We start from the raw sequence: 23757 nt of genomic DNA on the forward strand, positions 1-23757 counted from the left end.
CTCTCAATTACAATGGAAAGAGATTGTCTCTTTTTGCTGACTAAACTACGGCGGTGGCTAAGAAACGGTCTGCATTCAGAGATGGACTCAGGTCCTGGACTCAGGTTGGCTTATTCTTCCCTGTGGTGTTGAGAATCACTACAGCTGATGAAGTTTCACATAAGTTTGTGGAACTGTCTGCGGCACTGGACTTCATTCGCAAAAACGTGAAGTCTACAGAAACTATAGGTATTGATACATAGTTCATATTGGCCTAGGTCTGACCTGAGTACCTTTACTGGATACCATTATGCTTATTTGTAATACTGACCTTCTATTATTGATGATTTATTAAGTATAAATAAATGCACTTAAATTATTAAGTTGGTTAAGTGTTAAACATTGTTTTTTTAATTTATATTTTTATTATTAATGGTTCTTCTATTGTCATTCTAGTGAAACATTTAATGTTTATGATGGACCGGGCAGATATATCTTCATATTTTCTTATTTTGGGAGGGGATTTCAATAGTTGGATTAACCCAGATCTTGACCGTTCATCTCTCAAACGTAATTCACCCTCAAAATCTGCACATGCAATTCAATCTTTTAAGTTTTCAGTTTCAGATCCCTGGCGGGTTTTTTTTTTATCCACATGGTAAAGCATTCTCTTTCTTTTCCCATGTTCACCAAACATTCACACGCATTGATTATTTTCTAATAGATAATAGACTTATTCAGTCAGTAGAATCATGTGATTATAATGCTATTGTAATATCAGACCGTGCACCAATAACCATGAATTTTTACTTTGAGGGGCTCGATATGGTACACATCCATTATGGCAGCTGAATACTCGTGTATGTTGTTAGCCCAAAGCTTTGTGGAATTTGTCTCTAATAAAATAGACTTTTTTATATCCACAAATAGAAGTCCAGAGATATCTGCATCTCTTTTTTGGGAGGCTTTGAAGGCATTCCTCAGGGGAGTAATCAGTTCATATATTAGTCACAAGACAAAGTTAAACAAAAAAGAGGCGTTCCGAAATAACAGAGAAAATCACTCAATTAGAACGCAATTAGATAATATACATGTGGTCACCCCATCTTCAGATATTTATAAGGAACACCAGTCATTACAGGCAGAATTTTATATTCTTTCAACAAGTCATGCAGAAAATGTACTACTTAGAACTAAGTCTAGGTATTATGAAGAGGGTGACAAAGCAGGTAGTCTGGTAACCTTAGAACTACGGCAAGAATCAAACTTAAACCTTAACCCACCATATCCGAACACCTTCAGGGATAACAACACATCCCACATTAATTAACAATCACTTTAAGGACTACTATACTTCGCTTTATGCATCTGAGCAAACTGCCAACTCCTATGATTTTGATCACTTTTTTAGCACCCTTTATATCCTGACAGTTAATTCTGATTCAGTTGATCAAATTGAAGCAGCCATTAATATAGTGGAACTCACCCAAGCTGCATACTCTTTACAGTGTGGTAAATGCCCTGGACCAGATGGGCATCCAGTGGAATTTTATAAGAAGTGAACAAATTGGCTCCCATATTAATAGAAATGTATAATGAATCATTTAAGTCACTAAAACTTCCTCAAACACTTAATCAAGCCTCAGTCTCCTTGATCCTAAAAAAGAATAAAGACTCTCTGGAATGCTCCTCATATCGGCTCAGTAGTTTGCTTCATGCAACAAGTTATCAAAACTGTTATCAATGCGACTGGAATCTGTATTACCATCAATTATATCTCCAGATCAGACTGGTTTTATTAAGAGTAGACATACTTTTTTTAATATTAGGTGATTACGTAACGTGGTGTACAATTCTTCTTCCCCTTCTACCCCAGAAGCTGTAATATCACTAGATGCTGAAAAAGCATTTGATCGGGTAGAATGGGGATACCTTTTTTATGAACCCAAATATTCAGATGTGTGCAGCACATTTTATGGAGGACTGTTTCCTGATCCTGGTAGAGTAGACTACAATGCCGGCGCTTCTGACTCAAAGACTGTAAGTAAGTTTTTTATATTTAAAGAATTTGCCACTGACGATTCAAACGCAAGTTTTGAGCAGTGTAGAGTAGCACTTGTTGTTTGTCGTTTCTCCGATCACAAATGCAGAGATGGTTTTATGTTTACGCTGCGCGATGCAACGCAACGCGTAAAAAGACAGTATAAGTCATCATAATCTGTAATTATGTCTCCACTGGATGCAACGAATGCCTCGTTTATAATGGGTTTTCATGTTTTTGAATCATCGCTCCGGCCTGACAGGGTATCATCACAGTATGGTAAGGGGCGTAACATTTCCGTCACACGCTTGAGGTATTCGGCCAATCACAACGCACTGGATAGCTGGCCAATCACAGCACACCTCGCTTTTCAGACCGATGAGCTTTGTAAAAATCGATGTGTTTCAAAAAGGTGGGGCATAGAGGAGAAACAATAATGTACAGTATGTGGAAAATAATGTGTTTTTTAACCTTAAACCGCATAAACATTTCATTACACCAAATACACAAAATAATGTTCTTTTTAGCAACATCATATGACCCCTTTAATTATCAAAAGGTACGCTACTTCTTTTCTTTGGAAAAATCCACTTGGCTGGAACATCTGAAGAGGCACATGCAGTCTGAATGAGCATGAAACTTCTGAATGCTACCGTGCTGTAGCTCTCCTTCTTTTGTCTGAATGAATGCACTCAACTACAAAGCATTACAGCTTCCAGATGTCATTTATTCTATAACAAGCGACCAGAGCTGTCATCAGAATTCTGCCAAACCTAATCTCAGTGTATCGCCTGTTGTAATCTAACCTCAATAGTCAAGATGCGAATGTAAACACGTGTTGGCCAAATCACAGAGGGAATTGTTTTTTTATTTAGCCTCTGTATAAACTCACACACTTTGTGCTGCACAAACACTGCGCCACAGCTCAGCTTACTGTTAATAAAAGAACTCAACCCTAATGCTAAATCATTCTTGGGAGACGAGTGAGTATGTTAAAAGATCTTTGTAGTTCTGCTAACATTGACCAACCTTTGGCTTCTACAGGCATAATTTACACACAACATATATATATATATATATATATATATATATATATATTTTTTTTTATGTTTGTGAGTCTTTTATGCTAACAAGTGATGCATTCATTTGATAAAAATACAGCAATATGTGAAATATTATTACACTTTTTTTATATATATATATTGTAATCTATTTTAAAATCGAATTTATTCTTGTAATGCAAAGCTAAATTTTCAGCATTATTAATCCAGTCTTCAGAAACCATTCTAATGCACATTTGCACCTCAAGAAACATTTCTTATTATCCCTGTTGAAAACAGTTATGTTGCGTATGTTGCAGTTATCTATCTATCTATCTATCTATCTATCTATCTATCTATCTATCTATCTATCTATCTATCTATCTATCTATCTATCTATCTATCTATCTATCTATGTATAGTATCATGAGAAATGTCTTCACTGTCCCTTTGGATCAGTTTAATGCATTATTGTTTAATATAAGTGTTAAAAAATCTCTGATTCCAAACTTTTGAATGATGTGCTTATATATCAGTTACAAGATATACAATGACAAATGATATAAGACCTCTTGATATGCCATATGTAAATACATTTGAACATAAATTAGATTTGAGAGCTTATACATTTTATCACACAAAGTTATAATATGGCTTCAGAAGACTTATAGTGCTTGATTCATACAGACTACTATTACGAGATTTTTATAGTGGTTTTTGTCTTTTTTAGAGCTTGACACTTTCAACATATAGTGAAACTTCCACATCATATGGGTTTGGAAAGACATGAGAATCAGAATCAGAATCAGAATCAGAATGAGCTTTATTGCCAGGTATGTTTACACATACGAGGAATTTGTTTTCGTGACAGAAGCTTCCACAGTGTAACAGAATGACAGTGACAGAACAAAAAACACAGAAAATAAAATATATTTAAATAGAATAAGTAAATAAGGAATAAAAATATATAAATTGACAATTGTATGTGCAGGTGTATTACAATAGACAGTTTTTGTATGTACAGGTACTGTATATTATGTGCAAATTTTAGGTGTAGACTGAGTATGAGTGTTAGATAAGTAAGTGTATAAATAGTGTGTGTTCCACAGTTATTGTTAAGTGTTCATGAGATGGATTACCTGAGGGAAGAAACTGTTCCTGTGTCTGGCCGTTCCAGTGCTCTGTAGCGTCGACCAGATGGCAACAGTTCAAAGAGGGAGTGTGCTGGATGTGAGGGATCCAGAGTGATTCTGCCAGCCCTTTTGCTCACTCTGGATAACTACAGTTCTTGGAGAGAAGGGATGGTTCTACCAATGATTCGCTCAGCAGTCCGGACTACCCTCTGAAGTCTTCTTCTGAGGTCAGATTTTGTAGCTGAGTTGAACCAGACAGTTATTGAAGAGCAGAGGGTGAATTCAATGATGGCGGAGTAGAACTATTTCAGCAGCTCCTGTGGCAGGTTTAATTCCTCTTTGCCACTCTGATCTCCTTTTCCAGTGTGTATTTAGCCTGTTTATACAAGACATTATCCCCCTTCCTGTGAGCATCTTCTTTGGCCTGACGGAGCTGTCTGAGTTTTGCAGTGAATCATGGTTTGTCATTGTTGTAAGTTAAGTGAGTCCTGGTAGGAATGCACATGTCTTCACATAAACTGATATAAGATGTTACAGTCTCTGTGAGCTTGTCCAGATCGGTGGCAGCAGCTTCAAAGACGCTCCAATCAGTGAGGTCAAAACAAGCTTGTAAATCCTGCTCTGCTTCATTAGTCCATCTTTTTACAGTCCTTAATACAGGTTTAGCTGATTTCAGTTTCTGCCTGTAGGTCGGTATAAGATGAACCAAGCAGTGATCAGAGAGCCCCAAAGCTGCTCGTGGGACAGAGTGATATGCATTCTTTATTGTGGTGTAACAGTGATCCAATATATTACTGTCTCTGGTGGGACATGTGATGTGCTGTCTGTATTTTGGCAGTTCACGGGAGAGATTTGCTTTATTAAAGTCCCCGAGAATGATCAAAACAGAGTCCGGGGGGTGTTCTGTGTCTGTGATCTAATCAGCGAGTTTCTGTAAAGTGGAGCTCACGTGTGCTTGCGGAGGAATGTAGACACTGACGAGAATGAACGAACAAAACTCCCGCGGCGAATAGAACGGCTTGCAGTTAATGAAGAGCACTTCTAGATCTGAACAGCACATCTTCTTTAACACAGTTACATCTGTACACCACCTCTCATTGATGTAAAAGCATGTTCCGCTGCCGTGCGATTTCCCCGTTGATTCTGCGTCGCGATCTGCTCTGAACAGCTGAAAGCCCGGGAGACTCAACGCGCTGTCCGGAGTGGCGTCTTTCAGCCAGGTTTCCGTGAAACATAGAGCAGCAGAGTTTGAAAAATCCTTATTTATCCGGGAGAGCAGAAGAAGTTCGTCCGTTTTGTTGGGTAGAGAGCGGAGGTTCGCCAGATGGATGCTAGGCAACGGCGTTCTGAATCCGCGCTGTCTGAGCTTCACGAGCGCGCCGGCTCTCTTCCCCCGTCTGCGCGTCCTGAAGCGCTTGATCAGCGCAGCAGCTCCGCCAACTACTATGTCCAGCAAAACATCCGAATAGTCGAAAACCGGTGAAATATCGGGTGGTGTGTACTTCCGAATGCCCAGCAATTCGTCTCTGGTGAAACTGATTGCAGGGATATAACTAAAGACAGGACAAACTAACAAAAACATAAAAACAACTGCGGAGCATGCCACGGAGGCAGCCATCACCGTCGGCGCCATCCGACGGTGATGGCTGATTTCATTTACTCAGCCTCATGTCATTCCAAATGACTTACTTTCTTCTGTAAAACATAAAAGAAGATATTTTGAATTGGAACGGTTGGCAACCAAACAGTTTTGGTTCTCAGTGACTTCCACTGTATGGATAAAAACACACTGGAAGTCAGTGGGAACTGAAACTGTTTGGTTACCAATATTCTTTACATCTTCATGCATGTTCAGCAGAGGAAAGAAATGCATTCAGTTTTAGAATGACATGAGGATGAGTAAATGAAAGACATTTTTGGGTGTACTGTCCCTTTAAGTTAATGTGATAAGCTACACCTGTGGTTACTCCGACATTTAGTTTGTTAAATGTAACAGGAAAAACATGTCTTAAAGTTAGTTCTGAGAAAAGCTCTAGCATCACTTGATGCCACTTGTTTTGATATGTTTTTATCTAAAGCAATAACATTCAGATATTTTCAAGTGTGTCTTAAGTGTCCAGATACTTTTTGAACTGACTGTATATTCATATTCAATAAAATTGGGTAATGTTTTTCTTATTTAGACTGCAGATAAAATTTACATCTTGGTATTTTGACATTATAAAGCTGTTGCACAAACCAAATTGTCTAAGTTTTTATGATGAAGGGTTTGTTTGCTTGTATAGTGATTTGTGTCTTCCTTTGGTCTGATGGGGCTTAAATGAGCCCTTTGAGCCATTTTTTATATCTTTAACTCTTTTGAAAGACCAAACACATCTGAATTCAACATGTCTTTATTTTAAACACTAGACCGTTCTTTTCTCACCAGAGTCTTTTTGTAGCCCTGCTGTTTGCTCGGCCGTTCAGACGTGTACAGCCCCACTAAAACATTAGACTTCCTGTCCTTACTTTTCCATTTCTCCAAATGCGGTGAAGAGAGGGAGAAGAAAATAACATGACTGCACAGGAAACAACAAACTGAACATTATAGGCTGGTTTTCGCTTTCATGGAAAAATGTAAAAAATTGCTGCTTCAAGATTCATATTGCCACTATTTTGTGGTTTGTCAGTTTCTGCCAGAACTGCACGAGTTCAGAGGAGGCCAAACACACACTCATCATCTCTTTCTATCTCCCTCGCTCTCTCTGTCTCTTTTCAATTCAGTGTGCTGTCTTGGCATTACTTTTAACTATACAATATCGACAAAGCATTCAGTCAATACAGGATTAGCACTGGTAGGAAGGTTCATGCACAACACCAGTGTGCAGCAGCAAAGGAAACAGAAGTCATTCTTTTTACTGCAAATTAGTCAAGAGCAACCGTGACAGTTAGCGATCTGATAAGAAAAGATATGATGCAATGACTTCCAATAAAAATGAAGTTACAGGACCACATGTTGGCAAATGGAGGAGAAATTGATGTGACTATAAATCATTTCACTATTCTTTGTGGTTTCTGTCCACATATAGAAACAAACTACTGCGAGTTATTCCCATACACTTAAATGTTTTAGGTGCTGTTTAGGTTAGATTGATTTTCAAAGTAGAAAAAAATTATTTTCATGATAAAAATATATTCTATTTTTTCATGTTAATTTTCTAGAATTGTTTTTTTTTCTTGTATCTTGACATTTGTGTGGCTTTAAACCTCACCTTTAAAACTACCAATCTGGAAGCCATGTTTGTAAAATGTATCCACTCCCTCTTGTCTCTTGTTGGTTGTGATTGCCATTATTTCTGGGTTTGAGGGATTATTAAAGGATGTTTATAAAGATTAAAGAGCTTCAGACTGGCCAACCAAACTGATGTCAAGTGCAGGGGAAAGTCTTTTCCCCCCTTTCCTCTGGGGGAACAGAATGTTCAGGAGGCCGACGAATCGCTTAGCGTGGCGTGCACTAATAATATGGTGCATGATTGCATGTGTAATGCTTTTGAGGAAGAAAGAGAAAGTGTGTGCATGGGGAAAATAGAGGCTACGAAGCAAGAATTAAGTATTTCATTTCTTTCTCACCACTATAGTGGCCTCGAGATATTTGAGGACTTTTACTTGTCATGCAAAATGTACTCTAGTTTGAGCTCTAAAGATATTACATGAGACATTTTATGCTCCTTGTTTGCTCCTCAATCTCTGGTGCAAGGCAAACCTCGGAGTTCAAGGCAGAGCAAAATTTGAGCCCAGTTATTGATCCACCATAAAGTTCTTTCAATATGACTTTTCTTCGTAATTGTTTCATGTTCATTCATTTGCAGCAGTTTCAAGGGGAAAGAGTGTCTTATTACCATCCTTTAGATTTCCATATGTTCAAGGACCTTTTCATATTTTCTTGACACATTTTTAAATTTAACGTTTTTTGCTTGTCTCCACAATTTCATTAATTTTTACAAATAATTTTTCTCCCCTTGCCATTCATAGTTCACACTTTTAGTCACCGATTTTGCTTTTTTCTGTTAGATCCTCAGCATCTAGAATTTCTGTGATAATCACCTCTCACTCACATGTCAAACATGTTATCTTCCATACATCTAAACATGTATTTAGTGTCTTTCATTACACAGTTAAAAATGGTATCAAAAGCCAAAGGTTAAGTCATAAACTTAACCCATACTATGCATGCCTAAGAGAGATAGTCTAACCATTGTGTGTTAAAATGCAGAAAGTAAAAAATTAGTTGCAGACTGGATTTAGGGATGTAACACTTGACAGGCCCTTGAGCCGGTAGTTTGACACCTATGTTGTAGATTCATACTGTGCAAGTTTCTTTGCATGTGTTGTTGAATTTTTATCCATGGTAGATGGGCATTATAGACATGCATTTGTTAGTTTGCTCTTGTGTGCATGTACATCATTGTGTGTGTAATCCTGACCTTAGAAGCCCCTTCACAGAGAGATCTTGCCAGAGTGATTATGAATGTCATGGAAATCTGCCTTGGCTTAGATGTGATGGATCTCCTTCCTGCTTGGCTGGTACAGTTACTGGATGACTTGTTTCCTTTCTAAACCCAGAAGTACTGCTGCCTGTGCCTTGCACACCATAACATTACGGGATTATGACAGAATTCCTGCAATCCATACACAGCAGCTCATTCATTTGGGCCCATCTCCATCTTGGTGGGCCTGCCAGTCAAACGGTCATATTGAAATTCACTTTAGATTAAGTTAAAGTATAAAATGCTCTATTGCCTCGGGACCTGGTGTTACTGTGAGTGCTTTTACTGTGTTTAGTGGAATATTTAATAAGGCTTGGGGTTTTACCAAACAACTGGCGACTAAACAGACAATTACTATTAAGACATGTTGCATTAGACTTAATAAGAGTCATTTTTAATATACATGAGATTTTGATTGGTAAATAAAAAAAGCAGTACATTCATAAGTGGGTAATGGCTCACAACTTCAAATTTGTAATTAAAAATGGCTACACAATTTTTATTTTTAATTTGAGTAGCACTGTCCTGTAGGCTACTTATAGTGTGTGTTGCTGTGGCCAGAACGGACCTTGGCATGTAAGACGTTCTAAATCTTGCTCAGCATCCTGAGGGTGTGATTAGGGGTGGCTGTCACTATGAATGTTGCCATAGAGACAGGCACATAGACAGAGGGCAATATCAGTGAGTTGTGCTGCTGTCAGCAAAAGTGCAGCAAGAAATCGATGCTGCAATTATCATAGGTTGTGGTGAGGGGAGGGCCAACGAAGCGGTGCATGTCCTTTCTCCTTTGTCATCCGCTTCCCCCTTCCAAGGTCTTCCTTAGCTTAGTGGCCAAATCTTTCCACTGGCTTATTAATGTGTACTTTGATTTTTAAAAAGCACACAAAAATTGGTTTGGGTGAAGGTTGAAACTGAAGGTTTGTGAATGTAAAATCATGCACAGATGCATTATGTATTCAGGTTTTTGTAATTAACTAAACACTCATTGATGTGTGAAATCTGAAAACAAATTTTACAGACATTTCTCGTATTGTTTTTTTATCATAAATATGTTTGTATTTGTTTTACAACAGACACTTAAGCTTTGTTCTTTTTTTTGTCTTGCAGGGGGTCAAAACTCACTTGGATCACCAGTGATAGTGGAGACAAGGCTGAAATAAAAAGTATTCAAAACATCCTCTTGAAGGTAGGAGGAAAACGGGGACCTGTCCTTTATAATTTCTTCTTAAGAGTCCCGGGACCACTTAGAAAACACCACCATACAAATGTGTACCCCTCCATCAAAAAATCATAAAGACTTCACCGTAGATTAGTATCAGAAAGAAAAAATGACAGACACAACAAGTCGCCATCTGAGACACAAGTTGCAGAGCTTAGGACGACGTCTGGATGAGCTTGAAGAGGCCAGAGGAAAACTACAGAAAGCTGAAGATGAACTTCTTGACATTCAGGACAAAATCATTCAGGCTGAGGGTAGCAATTCCTCACTGCTCGCCGATGTGGAGACAATGCGGAAGAGATTGCTCAAAATTGAAGGCAAAGATGAAGAGGTCAGGAAAGCGGAGGATCTTTGTCGTGAGGTTCGGGAGAAATTAGATCAAGAAGAGAAACTTACCAAGAATCTTAAAGCAGAGATTGAGCGTCTTCAGCGTAGAATGACTGAACTTGAGAAGCTTGAAGAGGCTTTTGGTAAAAGCAAGTCCGACTGTACCCAGTTGTGCCTTAGTCTTAATGAAGAGAGAAACCTGACCAAAAAGCTTGCAGCAGAGCTTGATACCTTGAAGGTCCGTGTCAAGGAAGTGGATACCTCTGAAGCTCGACTTGACAGGGCAGAAAAATCCCTTACTGCAGAGATGGAGAAACTTAAGAGTCTCACTCAGACTTTTGTGACTGAACGCAAAAGACTGCTGGAAAGGCAGAGAGAGGATGAGAAAAACATACTCAAGCTGACTGAGAAGCTTGAACGTCAGAAAAACAAACTAGGTCCAGCAGACCACAGCCAATTTGATTCTAGAGATCTTCGAATTGAGGATGAATTCTCAGCAGGCCTTACATGCAAACGGAAGAAGAGTCTTGACTATTTGAAGCATTCAGGTGACCTAGATTTGAGAAATGATTCAGAGAATGAGAAAAATAGCTTAGAGGGGCAAGAAGATAATAAAGTTAAAGACCTCAGCCAGGAAGTGGAAAGACTGAAGAATCGTTTGAAACAAATGGAGTTAGTGGAGGAGGACTTGAAAAACATGGAATCCAAGAATGCTGAATTGATAGAAAAGTACCAGCAGGAGAGAAACCGTAGTCAAGCGCTCCATGACCAGGTTGAGCAGATGAAAATGCAGCTCAGTGGTTGCAGCAGTAGTAATGGAAACTCTGCCATTACCAGCACTACAAAGGTCCTAGAGAATGGCAAGGCAGAAACTGAAGAGATCCATGTACGAGGCTTCAGACAGGAGAAACCTAAATTGTTAAATAGGAGTCCTGCTGCTTCTGAACCAGTCACCTCAAAGTACAAAAGCAGAGAGGCATCTCCTCAGCAGAGGCGAGAAACTAAGCAGAGGAACAAAGACCTGTGTCACTCCACAGAAAGCTCCCCAAAGACTGTACGAAGGACTCTTAGTCCAGCACATAGTGTCAGGAAAGTTATGAGGACTGGTGCTTCCAGTACTACTTCTGATAATGGGACAAAAGATGGAAAGAAAGATGAAAAAATCGGAAGTGTCTCATCAAGTACTCTCACTGAAAGCAAGAAAGTTTCAGTCCTTAGTCGCTATCCTCCAGCTGCTAATGACCAAAAGTCTTGGAAGCCATCGGTCAAGCAAATTGACAGTGATAGCAATAAGAGTCGAACAGAGAAGTTGTCCAGGTACCCTGGAAATGATAGTGAATCAAACAACTCTGATGGGTCACTCCTAATTTCAGCCAGTGCTGCTGTCTTTGCTTCATCTGAGAAAGGACTAACTGAACCTGAGAGTCTAGATCAGGATGCTTCTGCAATGTTGAGTATGTCCAAGGCAAATGGTTCCTATACTGCTTACAGATCGCATATATCTCCATCTGTTCTGAGTGACCATGGTTCTGATGGTCACTCCTCAGCCTCCGAAACAGAATCCACTGGCTCCAGACGATCGGCAGGTGAGCAAAACGACCCCCTGATGTCAAGTGGAAGAAAATACACTAGATACTCACAGCTGCAAGAATCTTACTCTGATGGTTCCTCAAAGATCCCCTTCAGCGAGGAGCAACACAGGCCTCTTATGGTGGAAGGGGATACCCAGGAAACTACGCATTCTACCTCAGGTATTGAGGTCCGCAGGGTATGCAGCCCTCGTGAAGCCCTCCGGTCAAAAGCTATCATCAAGCAAGCCATTGTTGAGATTGATAGAAAGGAAGTGATGTCAGGGGGAGTCACAGAGCCTTTGACCACCAGTGGGAAACCCAAGATCTCCACTAAGCCAGTATTGACTAGCAAGATGACCAGCAGTATCACCTTCTATCCCAATGACCCCAGCTCCTCTCGAACAAGCAGTCGAAGCAGTAGTTTATCAAGCGAGCCCCCTTCCAAGGAAAGGCACACTTCCACAAGTAATATTGTCATCAGCCCCAGTATTGAGCACAGAGGTAGCATCTCTATACCTTACGAAATATCCATCCCTAAAAGTGAGATCACTCTACGTCAAAGTGAGGCTGATGCTGACTTTTCTGAAACTCGCAGTTACCTTGAGACTGCTCCTGTGGAGGCAGCCCTCGTATCTCAAAGCAGCTTCAGCCTCCAGTCTTCAGAAGCTTCAAACTTGAACAATGACATTGAGTCTGGCTTTGAGAGCAGCAGTAGCAGCACCACCATGACCAGCTGGAGAAGCCACCACAACCACCACTCATATGATGACAGCTTGCCAGAAATGAGAAACGTCACTGTCAGGAGCACTTGGAGGAGCCGTGGGGCAGCTTCTGTGGATGAATCTGCTCGAGCGCTAAGGCAAGATTGCTCAGAGGATGATGGTGAGTCTGCAACCACCTGGAGAGCGTATAGGGCAACTACAGTGATGGACACTCCATCAAACTCCAGCACTGTTGCTAGTTGTGGAGGGAAACCAAGCCCAGTCGAAGTATACATGCGTAGGATCAACAATGCAGCACCATCGTTCCATGATCTGGGACGACGGAACAAGAAGACTCCTTCACCAGAGAGGGCTATTGCACATGAGCCTGTCAGTGCTCAGCAGCTTCAGCCAAGAGGCCGTAAACACCCCATGGTGAGTACTGACTTTTTACCTTTTGACCAAATTCAATAAAAAATATTTTTTTATAAATTAAAAAAAATATAATTTTATAAATTAATTTAACCTTTAAATACATTTTATACATTTATTTGACCTTTTAAAGATTCAGGTGTTTACCATAGTTTCATGTTTATTTTGAATTCCCATCATGATATATGCTAGTTTGTTAGAATGAATGCATAATATTTCTTGCCAATTTAAATTTGTACTGCTCAGTCCACCGATGGATGTTTTTCAACATGGTCAGTTTAGATCAATGAAGATAAAGTTAAACAGTGGATAAAATTAAGGGAGCCCCAATCAGGATTTTAGTTTTTTACAATGGGGCAATTGTTGCACAATAGTTTACACCCAGCAAAATCCTGATTTCTTGAGCTGTATGTGATGCGGCCTTAAGCCCAAACTTCGGCCGTACGTATACTGCACCTTTCCGTGACGGTCCGCACACTGTCCTTGTGACGCAATTTTCATCATCAGAAGTGTCCCTGGATGTCCATGCACACTGTCCATGTGCAGCCCAATTTTTGTGACCATGCAGTCCGCATACAACAGTGCAGAAGCTAGGTAAATATTATATGTGTGCGCTTTGAGTGTGCATGAGCGCACAGTCTCTAGAGCGCACGAGTGCTGAATGGTTTAAACACTGGCGAGACTTAAAAAGAAATGCAAATTATAAACTTTATTGACAATGTGACACTGCCTCAATTGTGCAAGTGACAATTCCTGTGTCAACTGTGCAGGGTGCAACTCGCTTAGTGCAGACGTGATGTGGTGATTTGAAGCCATTTTCGCATTTTGAGAGAGAGAAAGAGCGAGTGCACATTGATTCATTCACGCTGTTTGAAATTACGTCTCACAGAAAGTTTTCAAGTTACTTTGTAAGTTATTTAATAAAGAAATATGAATTGTACCTCACCTTCAGCATTATAATTATTTTACCCACACCGGACAGAGATTGAGACGGTGCCACTGCATGTCATGGCAAACCGCTCACGCCAGGCGCGTCGTCAGCTTGAGATCGGCCTTTCCCAAAGAAATATTATCCAAAAGCAATCAGTAGCCGATCAATTGGAGCACCCCTACATAAAATATCCTGGTAAAATTGAGGTTAGGTCAGCAATATGCTTATGCAAATCATCTGATTATCCAAATCCAATCTTGCTTGTTTATTCTCTTGGTAGTTTGTGTTCTCTCCCCCCATTCCCACCACATATTTGGTGCCACCATTTTAATTATTATTATTCATTATTAATATAATATCGATACGTTTTAATATTTAGCCATGGAATATAACACTTTTTTATTTTGTTTGATTTGGAAGTTTTTCTTGTAATACTCTGCATCTGGAAGAAGGTGAAGAGGACAGATATTTTGTAACCATGAAGTATTTTTAGATCACTCTCTGTCTGCTGAAAGAGAAAAATAGGCCCTTGAGATATCTTTTCTCTTCTGTTTTTCTTGATATGGAATCCTAACCAGGAAACTGTTTTCCAGTTGTAGCCAGTCTGTCTTCAGTCATTTGAATACATTATAAGTACATGCAAGACTAAGCTGAAGTGAGAATTAATAAACTAGGCTCTTATTGTTTATATTAGTAGTTTAAACCTGCTTTCTTTCCCCTTCTTCCTTGACTTCAATATTTTCAGAGTATGGAACTTTATGGTAAGGTAGAAGTCTTCAAGTTAATATTTTTGCTTCCTTTTAAAGTGGTATAATACTCCACATGAATGGTGAAAATTATGTGGACACCTCCTAATTAATAGATTCAGCCAGTTTTATGTAGGTCCCTACATGTTTTTTTTTTTTAAATATATTTATACGAATAAAGCTGTTTTCATTTTTTGGAAGTAATATTTCTTTGTAAGATATTGATACATGCAAAGAGTGTTGAAAGCTAATGATGGACAGGTCATAGACCATGCCTTTGTTTTCAGCAAAACTGTTAGTCAGGTCAACGGGCAGTTTTTGTCTCACCAGCTAAACCAATTTGAGTCTGGCGTCACCCCAGCAGTCAAAACAAAACAGGGAAAGCTTTCACCCTTTTTCACTTACTGAGAATACAAGTAAGAGAATAGAGCTGCATCCTATCAGTGCACCAATTACCATCACCTCTCATTAAACATCTCAAACAGCCCAGCCCACAAATTTACCCACAAAGACCTAATTAAATTACTGAGATGGCCTTTGAGACTCAAACATGGCCCCTTCCTGGCACACGACTTCAAAAACAAAAACTGCCCCTTTTTCTCCAATCTATCTTTCTCACGTTCTATTTCATGCCATGTTTGTTTTGTTGTTGTTGGTTTTTTGTCTATTGCTCTGATGAATGGTAAATGTCTGTTCGTTTATCTGAGAAAGTCGAAAGATTAATGCACAAGTGAATTCTAGCACTTGCATAACCAGAGGCCAGATCATTTGTCTTACTCTCTTCTCTCTATCACTCAGTGAAGGTTAGTTTTCTTTGTACTACAGATGGTTCTTCATGCTGTCATTGCAGCTGTAAGTTAATATACTGCTATTGTGATCACACAATCATTCATTCGCTCTTATGTCTCTCTGTCGGGGATTCTCTGTCATTAATCTTTTATCTCTTTCAGCTTTAAAGCATATTTCCATCTGTAGAAGCAAATGTGATTTGTACCATAAACCTTTAAATTGAAAGGGGTAAAAAAAACGGATAAAAATATGTATGCCTTTACTTCAAATGAGTGCATTTTTTGCCTCGTGGTAAAAAATAAACTCCATCAAAACACTCACTCAGGAGTTTGTTTTATTTAGCTACTACATCCAACAGTGTTTACTTATACGTCACAGAAGAATTCTGTGAGTTTAGTCGTTTTCATTTCCACTGCAGTGTAATTTTTGCCATGATGGTGATGGGAAATTTTTAATAGTGAATGACATTCTTTAGAATAAAATAACTCACTCCTTTGTCTTGATAATGCTAATTTCATAGCTATAATTTGTATGCATACTAAAAATACACATTACGGACTAATATTTTCATGCTTTTTTGTGTAAAGAGTGACACTTTGTTTTTTTTTTACACAAGGATCACTGTTTGTTTAGATAAATTGTATTTAAAAATATATATATATATATATGGTGGCTGACTAAATACTTTTTTGCCCCACTGTATATATAATAATGGATTTGCATAATCTAAGATTGAAAGTCTGGGTCTGGGTCAAGTCTAAAACAATAAAGTCTACACATTAAATTGAAAAGCATTAATATAGCCTTAGGCAAAAAATGAAATGTTTAATTTGAATACAAGTCAACTCCTAGGACGTAAAAATGCCAATAGTCAAAGAAGCAACTACATATTCTCAGTCTTACAACTGATTGAAAGCAAACTTATCCATTCCCACTCAATCTGGAGTCCATTAGGAAGGATTTATCTAATCAGCCATGGTCAGGCATGCATTCAACTTTATCTCCAACTCATGTGACTTTACATTTTTTACTAATCATCCCAATAAATACCTCACTTAGGGTTATCACTATGATTGTGACACAACATGATCAATGTTTAAATGAAGAAACCCTATAAACTGAGAATTTGTTCCATTTTTTTTAGCTGTTTGTAGATAATTACGAGTTGCATTGTAAAACTCCTCAGACTTCAGCTAGTAAAACAGATTTGTGGTAAGTGAATTGTGGTCACAGCTGTGGATGCAGTATTGAATTTTTGATTCCATTATTTCTATTTATTTCTCTGGACCTGTATCACATCACATGGTTCCTTTTTTTATCTCGGTGTATCTACAGTGGAATAGTTTGACCGTGGATGTCTTTATTTAAACCTTCAGACGGATTTCCAGACTGTGTCTTATATAAGATCAATACCACAGTGATTAGAGGGAGATTCAATCTGTCCATCAATGATGTGGTGTCGTTGTGCTGATGGGGCAGAGGTATTATCTCCTCCATTATTAATGAAGGCACGTGTCCAGGACTGTACTCACAGATCAAGGTCAAGTCAAATATATGTGCTGCGTGGAGAGCAGTATAAAGTAAAGTAATCCTGGTTGGCCAGATGTCGTGTTATGTTTAGAGCTGGAATGACTTTTCATCCCTGCGTATAAAAATACACAAATCTGGAGTGATTTATGGAGGAATTTTGATCACAGGTTTTTTTGTTTTTTTTTTACTGGAAATTAATATGGGACAGTTGTGCTTGGGCAGGCAACCATTAGCTACTTATTAATATAACAATTTGCTTACATAATATAATAACACTTTGGTTAATGGCATCTGTATAGTGTGATTGCAATATAACAAAGAGTGAAAAATTTAAGGGGGTCTGAATACTTTCCGTACCCACTGTATATATATATGTATATACTGTATATATATATTTATCAGCTTGGACAGAATCACCTTCTATCTTGTTTAATGTTTCTAAATGAAGACACTTCCAGCTAAGTGAAAAAAAGTAGCACTAAATAGAATTGGTCATTCGTTTTCAATAATTTGTAGTGTTCATAAAAATTTTGCATACACAAATTAAATGTGTACAGTAAGTATATCAGAAGGTAATACTATAGTACTTTGATATCCAGTATGCCATAGTTTGAATGATAATGTTGGTATTATGGAATTTACATGGTATAAAAGAATACCATGTTATTACCTTTATTATGTTTGTTTTTCCATTGTATTTTAAAATGATCTAGCTAATGTATTTTTTATAAACTAACTAATAATTTAGTTAAAACTGAATTTTAGATAAAAAATTTTTTTTTTAAGAAATGCTTTTAAAAAGGATGCTCAACCCATAATCAGACTTACATACTTGAATCACTTAAATCACACTGGATATAAAATAATGGAATTTATTTCATTAGTTGTTGTGTTTTTTAAAGATAGAATTTCAAAATATTTTCGTAACAGACCACATGTTCTGCTCTTGGTACTGAGAACATAAACACTTGATCTGTGTTAGCCAATTTTTTATAAAAAAAAAAAAGGAAAGGGAAATCTAGACATTTGCCACTTCAGGACAATCACTAGGAGCAAGTTACAGTTACAAGCACATAAATGGCTTTCCTGTACCATGGATTTACATGGAACCCATTCCGTCATGACATCTTTCTGTAAGATTGTGCTTGGGTCGTTTCCACCCATTGCCCCTTCCTGAGTGACACAGGAAGTTGCAAGGTTGCGCCTGCCCATTTGGCAGCCGATGCATCGTAACTGGTTTCCTGTACACCCACCTCTCGTATCCCAGCAGGCCTCAAGCCCTATTATGGACAATTAGCATCTGTCTGCTGTGTATGAAATTCCACAGCAGTGTGTGGCATATCCTGCTGCCTCATTTGGGAACTTTTTAAAATTGACGTCATAAACCATTTGGTTGGCTGTGTAAAGTCTCCACCTTCATGGTAAAGAAAAGAGACAATAGTCATTCTATATTAGGACTTGTTCTGCGGTCTGAGCAATTTCTCTCCTCTGACGTGTCTAATAAATGTTTGGTCTGATACTTATACCTTTTTTGGAATTGACAATAAAGATTTTAATTAAGCATCTAATGTTTAAAATAGTTCTCTTTAGGTCCTTGCTCGGTTGTTCACACTGTTTCTTTCTTTCTTTTTTTTAAATTTTGGAACCCAAACTTGCGTTGATATATGTGACCCTAGACCACAAAACTGGTCATAAGTGTAATATTTTTGAAATTGATGTTTATACATCATCTGAAAGCTGATAAGCTTACCATTGATGTATGGTTTGTTATGACAGGAGAATATTTGGCCGAGATACAGCTATTTGAAAATCTGGAATTTGAGGGTGCAAAAAAACGCCTTTGAAGTTGTCCAAATAAAGTCCTTAGCAACACATATTACTAATCAAAAATTTTGATATATTTACAGTAGAAAATGTATCAAATATCTTCATGGAACATGATCTTTACTTAATATCCTAATGATTTTTGGCATAAAAGAAAAATCGCTATGTACGAATGACCCGTACAATAGTTGGCTATTGCTACAAATATACCCGTGCTACTTTTGACTGGTTTTGTGGTTCAGGGTCACATATATACATGTTCCTACAGTTGTGGAAAACCTGTAAATATCAGCCTGGAAAATTTGTGGAAATTGATAATATATCAATAAGTCACGGAAAGTTTTAAACATTTCTATAAATGTATTTATTATATCCATTAGAAAATGCTCGTCAGTCTGTTTTTTTTTTTTTATGAATCCTATACAATAATCACAATTGAGGGGAAAAGTAATATTTATAATATACTACTGAACCCTAAAGAGAGAAATAAAAATTGCATTTCATGGCATTTCTTTATTTGCTTTAAATGCCAGTTACATATATTGCCATTCAAATAAAGGGATTTTATTTTCACAACATTCACAAATCAGTGATATTGCATATATTAAAGATGAAAATTTCACAGTCAGGCAATTATGTGATTGTCACAGGCCTATATCCCTTCCAAACATGACAGAATTTGGTGGATAAATAAATCAATTGAAATCATTGTCACATTTGTTGTATCTTTGTTCTCTTCCCAGTCTGCAGACGATCGAGAAAGTGCTCCGTCCTCATGGCGAAGGCAGCCTGCAGGTGACGTGGACCTGTACGATAGGTCTGGGAGTCGTGGAGCGTGGTCTAGCAGAAACCGCACAGCTGATGGAAACCAGTCGTGGTCAAATCGCCATCTGGACAATTGACCCAGATTACCCACATTTCCAACTAGAGGTATGTGTTTTTCTTATAAACTTATTCAGTTAAACTTATCAAAATCCAGATACCATAGAGGATTCTGGTTTATACTTAATTAAAGCGAGCTAGAAGCTAATTACTCGCATGTTAATGAGTCTTGACCTAAAGTATCCTCGTGTGTTTTTATTGCCTCAGTTCTTACATCTCTTGTGCGCAAGGAATGAAGCTCATCTCATCTCTTCAGTTACACCATATCTTTAAAGACCATCAGATGAACAGATTTCCAGGCAGTGACCCCTGGGAACCTCCTCGTCGTACTCTTACATCAACCACACCTGTATGAATTCACCATCTTCCAGCTGTCGTTTGGGAACAGAAGTCACATGTTCCTACAGCGATGAATCCTCTTCTGCTCTCCGTAGTGTATTAAAGTCTTCAGATGTGACAAGGGAGAGGAGCAGACATGTGACTATCTTGGTGTTTGGAGGATGTGAAAGGGGCTTTGGATCAGCATTTTGAGTACCCCAGTCCTCCCTGGTGCCACAAGTCCTGGGAGATGTCCAAACTTGAGTTTTCACAAGGAGCAGGTTACAGCTTGTGGCTTTTTAAGTAGTTTGACAATCTCACTTTTTTCTGGATGGTGTTTAATTCAGGAATCAATTGGGATCATTGCACACAGCTCAAATTCATTGATTATCCAGGTGTTCACACATAGAGCCAGTAGTCAACCACATGCTAAGTCTTCAGTATGCATTAATGTACATATACCCAGCTTTTCATGCCTGGTGCCCAAGTTTATTTGATCTCATTTGTAATTTTCTCCTTGTATCTGATCATGTCTATTGAACTGTATTCTTTTACTAGTTTGTTTAATTCCTTCATCTTCATCTGTTTAATTGGATTTGATGGTCTCACAACCAGCATAGCGAATACACAGGACCACTAACACTAAAAAGCTGGGAAACGCATCTGCATGTTGACTCTTCCCCGTCTCAGTAGCTCTGAAGGGATGTTGGCTTTGGATTCCAGACCAGCTAGAGAAGAATCCAATCATCTAGAGCTCATCTCGATGTGACCTCGTCCATCTGGGTAGCTAACCGGGATTAACCCAAATGCTGGACATTTATGGAGGATTTTCAGAGCAGACTCCTCACAGCCGCTCTGTGACTCTACTCGCAAACTTTGCACAGAAAGACATTGATCCAAACTCTCAGTGTGTCACGGGAAACCAGTGTTAGGGATTCTGCTGGTCCGAGTCAGTCTAAAAAAAAAACCCCTAGATGGGTTGTTTTCAGTTATTTCAGCTGTAAAGCTTGTTGAGTCTTGAGGGTGGCTAGCATGACACCACAGAGGATCCAGAATGCTTTAGTTAGGAATGCCTGTGCCTGGATAAATTGCCTCACCATTGAAAACATCGGAATGCCCATCACTTTGTCCTCATGCGGAAATATTATTGAATAGAGCTGCTGCAGTTGAAATGTCTTGTACTGTTTCTATTAGGTTTTAAACTCTAGTGCCGCCAATTATTTATTTTCTCATTCAGGCTCGGATTCCTCTTGTCCTTGAATACTCTAAAGTGTCTGTGTGTATTAATATCTCCCTTATACAATACCATGTCTCGATCGAACCCGACGATTAAGACGAAGGGTCCATTATCCCTCGGCCCGCCAGATGATCTCAGTCTCCATTGTCACTGGAATGTGGGATGTTTTATTTTTCTGTTTGTTTTAATCTAATGCTGTACATGTAAAGTTCTGAGAGTTGATGTTCAGGTGGGCAGTTTGCTATCTTACTTGGTTATTACTGCTTTAAAAAGATCCACGCCTCACCATCACAGTCAGGTTTGCTTCGTTCTGGTTTCATGTGCTTCTGTGTCCTGTAGTCATCCCTCTGCTTGGGCTGGATGGAGTCTTTGAAACACGAGTGGAATTTTTTTTTTTTTCTGTCTATCGATTGATCCATTTTATTATTTGTAAATGCACTTAAATCATTAAAACAGTTTTATAAAGTACAAAAACAGACTACATCCTTCTGAAAATCAGTCATTTCTGATGTATAAATAATGTTTTTACAGCTTTGGTTTGGATTATACCTCAGAAATGGAGACACTACACAACTGATGTGGCTTAGCAGCAAAAAATGTAACGTGTAACGAATAATGTAATGATTTTACCACCCAACATAAAACTATGACTTAATTTTCTACACCATACAGCATTTATATATATTTTTTATTAATTTCTGAAAGTTTTTCAATAACTCATTAGACTTTGGTCGGTGGTTTGGCTTTGTACTTCCCATATTTGGGTGTCTGCTTTGTTCTGCACAGTAAAACCAAACATGTGTCTTTCCAAATGCATTCCCCAGACTTCACCTCTACTTCCTGTTCAGGGGTCTTGGGCTGAAGCGAACATGCTGGTTCCTGTATCTCATGCCCTTGCTTTCCCAGAATACCTTCGTGCTCTGGGCTGCTGTAATCCAAGCTGCCTGTCCCTAAAGCCATTTTATTAGCTGGCTAAAGCAGTGGCAGCAGGCCTGATATACGACCCCAGTGTTGGTTGCAGGTCGTAGGTCAGTGCTGCATTTGATGGGCGTATAACTTGTGAGGGAGGAAGTGAGACCAGCTGGCAGCAAAAAAGCAGAAAGGGTGAACGGCCAACTCTTTGGGATGGTGTCCATGTGTGGTACCAAGAAGAACCAGGAGGGTCAGCCTGGATTCTGTAGAGTTTTAGCCGTTTCTCAACTTCCACAAATAGTTTCAGGCATTATGAATTGTAAATCCCTCTATAATAAAATTGTGCCCGCTCAAAGCTTGCAAACATGATCCTAAAACTGCAGCATGACCCAAACGGATGTGATGATATAGTGCGAGTCTGTACTGGAAATACCAGCAGTCTCTTCCCTCCCAACCCCCCGGCCAGGCAAAGGTCTCTCGGCTGCTCTGTGGCTTCAACCGCAGCTGTCGGAAACCGTCGTTTTTATGTGCTCACAAGTCGGTCCAAAGTTTCTGAAAGAGGTCTTTTTAAAGAGGCCGACTGAATCCGCAGTTCTCAAGGAATTCTTCCTCATTTCTCAACCCCATTTACTAATGTGTCAGTGTGGCGTTCGCCCTCAGAAGTTATCTAACACATGTCTCTGATTTTCATTCCTGCACTTGTGTCTTTAGCTGTCTGTGGAAATAATGGCTGTGAGCTTCGAATACACGTCTCAGAAGAGATCAAAGGTTATATAGTTTCACATACTGTTCGTTTAAAAGAACTAAATCAAGAAAATATATCTCCCTACATCAAGCTTTTCCCATCTACATCAATTTTGTGTACATTTATGAGGTCAATCTTAACCTAGTTATGACACCAGTCAGTAAGCATTACCATGTTTAGCTTCTGACAGTTGGTGATTACTCAGAATGGAACAGCATTTTCTAAGCCTTATTGAGGAGAGTAGTTGTATTTTTTTTCTAAATGTCATAAGCAATAAAGTAATATTGAATGTACAGAAGAGACATTTTGAAAGCTGTGTTATACCCGCATTGTGAGCCGGCATTGGTCCTGAAAGGTCAAAAATAGGTCACGGTGTCAGGAAATATCACTCTAGAATCTGCACTTAACCAGCACTTAATGTAAATTACTCTTTTAACCTTTTCCTTTATGGATTTAATTTTCTAATATGCCTGTTTTTTCCCCTAATTCACTTCCCCCTAATTAATTGAATGTACAGCCATCAAAATATGTGTGTGTGTGTGTGTGTGTGTGTATATATATATATAAAAGTAATATTGAATGTACAGAAGAGACATTTTGAAAGCTGTGTTATACCCGCATTGTGAGCCGGCATTGGTCCTGAAAGGTCAAAAATAGGTCACGGTGTCAGGAAATATCACTCTAGAATCTGCACTTAACCAGCACTTAATGTAAATTACTCTTTTAACCTTTTCCTTTATGGATTTAATTTTCTAATATGCCTGTTTTTTTCCCTAATTCACTTCCCCCTAATTAATTGAATGTACAGCCATCAAATATGTGTGTGTGTGTGTGTGTATATATATATATATATATATATATACATATATATATA

At 38.6% G+C, this 23757-nt stretch overlaps 1 protein-coding gene across 3 annotated transcripts in view; it reads left to right on the plus strand.

Moving 5' to 3' along the window:
* The window catches only part of luzp1 (leucine zipper protein 1), a 65835-nt gene extending 45827 nt beyond the window's left edge, over positions 1 to 20008 (plus strand). The window contains exons 2-4 of one of the 3 annotated variants that reach the window (XM_016279845.1): positions 9827 to 12972; positions 19533 to 19719; positions 19928 to 20008. In XM_016279845.1, coding sequence (XP_016135331.1) covers positions 10048 to 12972; positions 19533 to 19691 — 3084 coding nt within the window. In that variant the 5' untranslated portion in view covers positions 9827 to 10047 and the 3' untranslated portion in view covers positions 19692 to 19719; positions 19928 to 20008. Of the gene's footprint in view, positions 1 to 9826; positions 12973 to 19532; positions 19720 to 19878 lie in introns of all 3 variants that reach the window. The other 2 variants (XM_016279844.1, XM_016279843.1) reach the window with 2 other exon arrangements.
* The last annotated feature ends 3749 nt before the right edge of the window (positions 20009 to 23757 follow it).

The sequence above is a fragment of the Sinocyclocheilus grahami genome, unplaced genomic scaffold (assembly GCF_001515645.1).
Source record: "Sinocyclocheilus grahami isolate Dianchi unplaced genomic scaffold, SAMN03320097.WGS_v1.1 scaffold134.1, whole genome shotgun sequence".
Classification (NCBI taxonomy): domain Eukaryota; kingdom Metazoa; phylum Chordata; class Actinopteri; order Cypriniformes; family Cyprinidae; genus Sinocyclocheilus; species Sinocyclocheilus grahami.